Source organism: Carcharhinus amblyrhynchos, unplaced genomic scaffold, assembly GCF_965287045.1.
Source record: "Carcharhinus amblyrhynchos unplaced genomic scaffold, sCarAmb.v2.hapA chromosome_1207, whole genome shotgun sequence".
Taxonomy (NCBI): domain Eukaryota; kingdom Metazoa; phylum Chordata; class Chondrichthyes; order Carcharhiniformes; family Carcharhinidae; genus Carcharhinus; species Carcharhinus amblyrhynchos.
In genome coordinates this window covers 24,329-32,709 of record NW_027650947.1, presented here as the reverse complement: position 1 = coordinate 32,709, position 8,381 = coordinate 24,329, and the positions used below count along the sequence as shown (strand labels likewise).

At 56.5% G+C, this 8,381-nt stretch overlaps 1 protein-coding gene across 1 annotated transcript in view; it reads left to right on the top strand.

The window, feature by feature from the left end:
• Positions 1–231: 231 nt before the first annotated feature.
• Positions 232–8,381, top strand: part of LOC145340618 (uncharacterized) — a gene marked incomplete at its 5' end in the record, with an annotated part of 30,345 nt that continues 22,195 nt past the window's right edge. Inside the window, 6 exon segments of the mRNA XM_080185087.1 lie at positions 232–439; positions 3,208–3,328; positions 3,330–3,389; positions 3,541–3,614; positions 5,735–5,905; positions 7,639–7,851. Coding sequence (XP_080041213.1) covers positions 232–439; positions 3,208–3,328; positions 3,330–3,389; positions 3,541–3,614; positions 5,735–5,905; positions 7,639–7,851 — 847 coding nt within the window.

The window sequence follows — 8,381 nt, the reverse complement described above, 5'->3', positions numbered from 1 at the left end:
CGCTGCCTCACTCACACCTCTGTCCGTATATGCCGGTTCGGCCCCAGCCTTACACCTCCCCGACTGTCCTTCAATTTGAAACGTACCTTGGGATGAAAACTCACTGCGCTCGGTCGCGTGGTCTAGAACGTTCAGTGGTGTTAACGTTTCTCTCTCTCTCTCTTCCTCCCTCCCCCCTCGCTCGCTCGCTCCCTCCCCCTCCCCTCTCCCTCCCTCACTCCCCCCTCTCTCTCCAGGATGCTGCAACCCAACCAGAAGTCCGATGGCCGGACGGTGGTCTTGGTGAACAGCCCCCGCCCCGCGGTGGGGGTCAGCCAGCTGCCCCCGCAGCGGCTGTCCGGCAGTGGGGTGGCTGAGCTGCTCCACACGGTGCCCTGTGGTCCCGCTGCCCTCCAGACCGTCGTCCAGCCCATCACGCACACGGTCATCCCCACGCAGGGTAAGGCTCCCGTTTCTCCCGATCCGTGATGCAAGGTGAAGGCAGCTCGAGTAAGGCCCAGTGCTTAGAATCGGGTCAAGATCTGCCTTATCGTGGGGATGGGGGGGGGAGGGGGTCTCGGTAATGGAATGCGAGTGACGATAAATGCGTCACGACGCTGGTGTATATACAGTCAAACTAGCATAAACTGGGCTGGTGTAGTGGACAGAATGCTTTAAAACAAATACACTGAATGTACACCAAGCCCCTCATCCCTCACAGACACCCTGTCCAAGTATCAATACACTGACTGGTGTCTCTCAGTCCTCTCTCTCTCTCTCTCAGGGAGATATCTGTACACTGACTGGTGTCTCTCAGTCCCCTCTCTCTCAGGGAGATATCTGTACACTGACTGGTGTCTCTCAGTCCCCCCTCTCTCTCTCAGGGAGATATCTGTACACTGACTGGTGTCTCTCAGTCCCCTCTCTCTCTCTCAGGGAGATATCTGTACACTGACTGGTGTCTCTCAGTCCCCTCTCTCTCTCTCTCAGGGAGATATCTGTACACTGACTGGTGTCTCTCAGTCCCCTCTCTCTCTCTCAGGGAGATATCTGTACACTGACTGGTGTCTCTCAGTCCCCTCTCTCTCTCTCTCAGGGAGATATCTGTACACTGACTGGTGTCTCTCAGTCCCCTCTCTCAGAGAGATATCTGCACACTGACTGGTGTCTCTCAGTCCCCTCTCTCTCAGGGAGATATCTGTACACTGACTGGTGTCTCTGTCCCCCTCTCTCTCTCTCAGGGAGATATCTTTACACTGACTGGTGTCTCTCAGTCCCCTCTCTCTCTCTCTCTCAGGGAGATATCTGCACACTGACTGGTGTCTCTCAGTCCCCTCCCTCTCTCTCAGGGAGGTATCTGTACACTGACTGGTGTCTCTCAGTCTCTCTCTCTCTCAGGGAGATATCTGTACACTGTCTGGTGTCTCTCAGGGAGATATCTGTACACTGACTGGTGTCTCTCAGTCCCCCCCTCTCTCTCTCTCTCTCTCTCAGGGAGATATCTGTACACTGACTGGTGTCTCTCAGTCCCTTCTCTCTCAGTCTCTCTCAGGGAGATATCTGTACACTGACTGGTGTCTCTCAGTCCCCTCCCTCTCTCTCAGGGAGATATCTGTACACTGACTGGTGTCTCTCAGTCTCTCTCTCAGAGAGATATTTGTACACTGACTGGTGTCTCTCAGGGAGATATCTGTACACTGACTGGTGTCTCTCAGTCCCTTCTCTCTCTCTCTCTCTCTCTCAGGGAGATATCTGTACACTGACTGGTGTCTCTCTGTCCCCTCTCAGGGAGATATCTGTACACTGACTGCTGTCTCTCAGTCCTCTCTCTCTCGGGGAGATATCTGTACACTGACTGCTGTCTCTCAGTCCCCTCTCTCTCTCTCTCAGGGAGATATCTGTACACTGACTGGTGTCTCTCAGTCCCCTCTCTCTCTCAGGGAGTTATCTGTACACTGACTGGTGTCTCTCAGTCCCCTCTCTCTCTCAGGGAGATATCTGTACACTGACTGGTGTCTCTCAGTCCCCTCTCTCTCTCTCTCTCAGGGAGATATCTGTACACTGACTGGTGTCTCTCAGTCCCCTCTCTCTCAGGGAGATATCTGTACACTGACTGGTGTCTCTCAGTCCCCTCTCTCTCTCTCTCTCAGGGAGATATCTGTACACTGACTGGTGTCTCTCAGTCCCCTCTCTCTCTCTCTCTCTCTCAGGGAGATATCTGTACACTGACTGGTGTCTCTCAGTCCCCTCTCTCTCTCAGGGAGATATCTGTACACTGACTGGTGTCTCTCAGTCCTCTCTCTCAGGGAGATATCTGTACACTGACTGGTGTCTCTCAGTCCTCTCTCTCTCTCTCAGGGAGATATCTGTACACTGACTGGTGTCTCTCAGTCCCCTCTCTCTCTCTCTCAGGGAGATATCTGTACACTGACTGGTGTCTCTCAGTCCCCTCTCTCTCTCAGGGAGATATCTGTACACTGACTGGTGTCTCTCAGTCCTCTCTCTCAGGGAGATATCTGTACACTGACTGCTGTCTCTCAGGGAGACTGATCCTGTGCTTGTTGTCCAGAGATGTTTTGGTGGATTAGCCATGTGAAGTTGCCCCTGTGTCCAAAGATATGCAGGCTCGGGGGAGGTCGCGAGATAACGCTGCAGCTTTATAAGACCCTGGTCAGACCCCACTTGGGAGTACTGTGCGCAGCTCTGGTCCCCTGACTACAGGAAGGATGTGGAAGCTATTGAAAGAGTGCAGAGGAGATTTACAAGGATGTTGCCTGGATTGGGAGGCATGCCTTAGGTTGAGGGAGCTGGGACTCTTCTCCCTGGAGAGACGAAGGATTAGGGGGTGACCTGATAGAGGTGTGTAAGATCGAGTGGGTTCTCGGAGGCTATTTCCCAGGGCTGAAACGGTCGCTACGAGAGGACACAGGTTTAAGGTGCTGGGGAGCAGGTACAGAGGAGATGTCAGGGGTAAGTTTTTCACTCGGAGGGTGGAGAGTGAGTGGAATCGGCTGCCGTCGGTGCTGGTGGATTTGATAGGGTCTTTTAAGAGACTTTTAGATAAATACGTGGGACTTAGTAAGATAGTGGGTTATAGGTAAGCCTAGTAGGTAGGGATATCATCGGCGCAACTTGTGGGCCGAAGGGCCTGTTTGTGCTGTAGTTTTTCGATGATATTTTAGGGACCCAGTGCTGTGCTGACTGTGTTCTGCCTCTGTCTCGTTCCAGGAGTGACCACGCCGCTCGCCTTGCCCCACGTGGTGGCCAGCGGGCCCCGGACCATCCTGGCGACCCCACCTCGCCTTCCCGTGGCCACCCCGCTGTCCGCCGTCGCTGCTGCTGCCGCCTCCCCCTCCTCCTCCACCTCCTCCTCCTCCTCCCCCTCCCCCTCCTCCATCACCTCGGCCGCCGTGGTGAGACCCTTCCCCATGTCGGCGCTGAGGGTGACGGCCAGTCCCAGCCCCGGGCTGGTGACCTCGGCCCCCGCCCTGCCCGGCTCCCAGCTGCAGCCCGGCGGGTACGCGGTGCCGGGGGCCGGGCCCACCCCCGCCGTCCCCGGAGCGGTCCCCAGCACCCCCCGGTCGGAGTGCCGCAACGGTTCATCTTGTCGCCCGACATGCAAGCTCGGCTGCCCTGTAAGTGACTCTCCGAGGGGGGGGGGGGGGTGGGGCAAGAGCGACGGGAGGAAGGGGCGATGGGGGAGGGGGGAGAGAGAGGAGGATTGGGGAGATGGAGGGGAAGAGTGACAGGAGGAGAGGGAGGAACGGGCGAGGTGGGGGAGAGGAGGATTGGGGAGGGGGAAGAGTGAGGGGGAGAGAGGAAGGGGCGAGGCGGAGGCGAGAGAGGAGGATTGGGGAGGGGGGGGAGAGTGACAGGAGGAGAGAGAGGAAGGGGCGAGGAGGGGGAGAGGAGGAGGATTGGGGAGGGGGGAAGAGTGAGGGGGGGAGAGAGGAAGGGGCGAGGCGGAGGTGAGAGAGGAGTATTGGGGAGGGGGGGAGAGTGACAGGAAGAGAGAGAGGAAGGGGCGAGGCGGGAGGACGATTGGGGAGGGGGGCAAGAGCAAGAGGTGGTGGGGGGTGCGGTGAGAGAGGAGAGGCAAGAGTTGGGGGGGGTGAAAGCGAGAGGGGGGAGAGAGAAGGATGGGGGTGAGGAGGGGGGACGAGCGAGAGGAGGGTGGGGTGAGAGGGGGAGACAAGAATGAGGGGAAGGGGGGAGGGAGAGGGGGATGGGGGGAGGGGGGAAGGGGAGAGAGTTGAATCTTCATTTATGCGTCACAAGTTGGCTCAATTAACACTGCAATGAAGTTAGTGTGAAAATCCCCCTGGTCACTGCACTCCGGCGCCTGTTCGGGTTACACTGAGGGGCAATTTCGCATGGCCAATCCACCCGAACCACGGTTTTTGGGACTGTGGGAGGAAACCCACGCAGACACGGGGAGAATGTGCAGGCTCCGCGCAGAGTGACCTGAGCTGGGAATGGAACCCGGGGTCCCTGGCGCCGTGAGGCAGCAGCGCTAACCCGCTGTGCCACCGTGTGAGGGAGGCAGCAGATCTGGTACTGGGGAAGGGTAAGCATCAAAGGATAGGTTTGCCACTCTCTCCTCGACCACCTCCAGTTCTGGGAGGGGCAGAACTCCCTCCCTCCATTTTGTGAAGCCTTTCTTTCTGAAGACCCCGTGTAGTAGTGACTGTGGGGTCAGCCACAGGGCGTGCAAGATGGGAGTGGGCTTCAACACTGCTCTGTCGCGCTTTCTCTCTCGTGTCCCCTGTGGGCGGCCGAGGGTGGCACAGTGCAGGTTGGCACTGCTGCCTCTCAGCTCCAGGGACCTGGTTTGATTCCCGGCTCGGGTCACTGTGTGGAGCCTGCACATTCTCCCCGTGTCTGCATGTGTTTCCTTTTGGTACCCTGGTTTCCTCCCAAAGTCTGAAAGATGTGTAGGTCAGGGTGGATTGGCCGTGCTAAATTGTCCCTTAGTGTCCAAAGATGTGTAGGTTAGGGTGGATTGGCCATGCTAAATGTCCCTTAGTGTCCAAAGATGTGTAGGTTAGGGTGGATTGGCCATGCTAAATTGTCCCTTAGTGTCCCAAAGATGTGTAGGTTAGGGTGGATTGGCCGTGCTAAATTGTCCCTTAGTGTCCAAAGATGTGTAGGTTAGGGTGGATTGGCCATGCTAAATTGTCCCTTAGTGTCCAAAGATGTGTAGGTTAGGGTGGATTGGCCATGCTAAATTGTCCCTTAGTGTCCCAAAGATGTGTAGGTTAGGGTGGATTGGCCGTGCTAAATTGTCCCTTAGTGTCTCAAAGATGTGTAGGTTAGGGTGGATTGGCCATGCTAAATTGTCCCTTAGTGTCCAAAGATGTGTAGGTTAGGGGGGATTGGCCGTGCTAAATTGTCCCTTAGTGCCCAAAGATGTGTAGGTTAGGGTGGATTGGCCGTGCTAAATTGTCCCTTAGTGTCCAAAGATGTGCGGGTTAGGGGGGGATTGGCCGTGCTAAATTGTCCCATTTTGATTAATGGGGTTAATACATGGGGCTACAGGGGTAGGGTTTGGGTCAGTTGCTCTGTTGGAGGGTCGATGCAGAGCCGATGGGCCAGATGGCACTGTAGGGACTCCCGGCGTTGGGAGGTGGGGGCGATTGTCGGATTTGGGGCAGTTTGACCTGTCTTCTGCATTGACCCTTTTTTTCTCCTTTTTTCTCTCTCTCTCCCTCTCTGGCCTCTCGCCTCGCCGTGGGCCTCCCTCTTTTTCCCTCAGCGGGTGAGGTGGTGAGCATCGGCCAGCTGGCCTCCCTCGCCAACCGGCAGGGGAGCCACCAGGCCACGCAGGGCAGCAAGCCTGTCACCTTCCAAATCCAGGGCAACAAGCTGACCTTGGCCGGAGCGCAAGTCCGTCAGGTGGCGGTGGGGCAACCTCGACAAGTGCAAGGTAAGAAACCAGCCATTTCCTCCTCCTCCTCCTCCTCAAAGCCTACCCCCTCCCCCTCCAGGGTGGGGACATGTTGTTCAACCTGTCCTGGTGTCGATCCCCCCCCCCCCCACAAAACGTTGACACTATAGTTAAGAAAGCCCCACCAACGCCTCTACTTTCTCAGGAGACGAAGGAAATTTGGCATGTCCGCTACGGACTCTCCAACCTTTACAGATGCCCCACAGAAAGCATCCGTTCCAGATGTATCACAGCTCGGTCTGGGATCCTGCTCTGCCCAAGACCGCAAGGAACTACAAAAGGGTGGTGAATGTAGCCCCCAATCCCATCACCCAAACCAGCCTCCCATCCACTGACTCCGTCTACACTTCCCGCTGCCTCGGGGAAAAGCAGCCGGCATAATTAAGGACCCCCCCTCCCCCACCCCACGCATTCTCTCTTCCACTTTCTTCCGTCGGGGAAAAAGATACAAAAGTCTGAGGTCCCGTACCGACCGACTCAAGAACAGCTTCTTCCCTGCTGCTGTCAGACTTCTGAATGGACCCACCTCACATTAAGCTGATCTTTCTCTACACCCTCGCTGTGACTGTAACACTACATTCTGCACCCTCTCCTTTCCTTCTCTATGAACGGTATGCTTTGTCCGTACAGCGCGCAAGAAACAATACTTTTCACCGTATCCCAATACATGTGACAATAATAAATCAAATCCTTTTCCTTCTCCCCTCTGTACTCTGTGAATGGTATGCTTTGTCTGTTTAGCGCAAGAAACAATACTTTTCACTGTATCCCGATACACGTGACAATAATCAATCACCTTAAATTTGGAAAAGGTGGAGGCAGCTCTCCAGAGGTCCCCTGCATGTTGGGGTTCTCCAAATTCCTTCCTTCCCCCCTTCCCATCCCGTGGTCTTACCGGCTGGAAAGTCTTTAGTGTGAGCCGTCGCTCTTTGTCTTTCGGAGGTCGTGTCGTTAGTTTGAGTCCCCTGGCATCTGCTCGGACCCGGGCACTTGGACCCGGAGAGTAATTCGGTCCCCGTCTGTCAGAATATGAAAGGAAGGTGTTCCGTCAGCTTCACTCTAAGGCAAACCTGGGCCCTGTCAAAAAAAAACCCCTCTGGAATCGGGAATGAGATCGCTGCCCCCCCCGCCCCCCCCCTTCGTTCTAGACTCCAGAGAATGTGGACTTCACGTTCTAGTCTTGTCGCAGGACCGCGTCCCTCAGTGCAGGGACTAATCTGGTGAATATTCTCCTTTCCGCCCTCAATGGGAGTGTGTCCTTCCCTCTCAATCCGCGCCCCCCACCTTCAGAATCGCCCCTCGTTCAATGAAATCGCCTCTCGTTGTTCCAGGGGATGTGGAGAAAATTTACTCTCAGTACGAGACGCGCCTGGGTGGGGGGAGCTCGGAGAGGGTAGGCCGCGGCGAGCGAGGGAGGTGGGAGCCAGCTCCGACCGTCTGTCCCACCGAGAGCCGCCAGTGTCTGTCTCGTCGCTGGCCACCTTCTGCAGAGGGTCGCAGATTAATCTCGCTGCATTGCTGTTGTGGGGGGGGGGGGGGCCATCGCCAGTTCCCACCTCCGACATCTCAGCGGCGAGACAGGGATTCCCAGCGTTCCGTGTTTCGGAATCCCAAAACGACGGGGTGGAGTTCTGCCTCCCCTCCCCGCTCCACAGAGGGATGGGGCGTGTCGCCTCGGTGCTTGTAAACTCGCTCTTTGTCTCTGTCTCCAGGTAACATGGTCCACCTGATGTCCACTGGAGGGCATCACATCATCGGCCAGCCCACCCAGTTGGCCCTCATCCAGGCGGTCGCGCAGCAGAACGCCCAGCCTCCCCTGGGGGTGCAGGCCTCACTGCAACAGACGACCCACAACCCGCAGACCACCGCCATCCCTCCCGCTGCTACCTCCATGGGGCTCAGTGCCCCACTGGGCACCACGCAAGGTGGGTGCATCGCTTGGCGGTCGTTTCGAGGCCTGGGGAGGGGCGGGGAGGATGGGCCGTAACGTGTTGTGCGTGCCGCGGACGGCGGGTCGGGCTTGGAGGGGTTTGTTGTGGGGTGGCGAGGGTCAGCGGTTGTGTGTTTGGGGGGGGGAGATCGGGGCTGTCGCGAGGTTGAGTCGAGTAATTGTAGATTGGGAGGTGAGACGTTGGTGTTTTGAAAATGGGAGGGGGAGCATCACGTGGTGAGTGTTTTTTGTGCTCGAGTTCGAATGGGAGTACACGGAGAACCCAAACTGAAACGTTGGTATCGAGGGCCGAGCAGCGGGGTTACCAAGACAACGGGCTTTCGGATTTAGCCAGTCAAGGCACTTAGATACCAAGAACCTAAGAAATTTAAATCTGATGGTTTTAGCCAATCGAGGACCGGTCCCCCAGCATCCAACCACACCCTGCATCTCCCTCCCTTCCCTGACCGAGCACAGGTGATGGTCTAGTAGTATTATCGCTGGACTATTGATCCAGAATGTTCT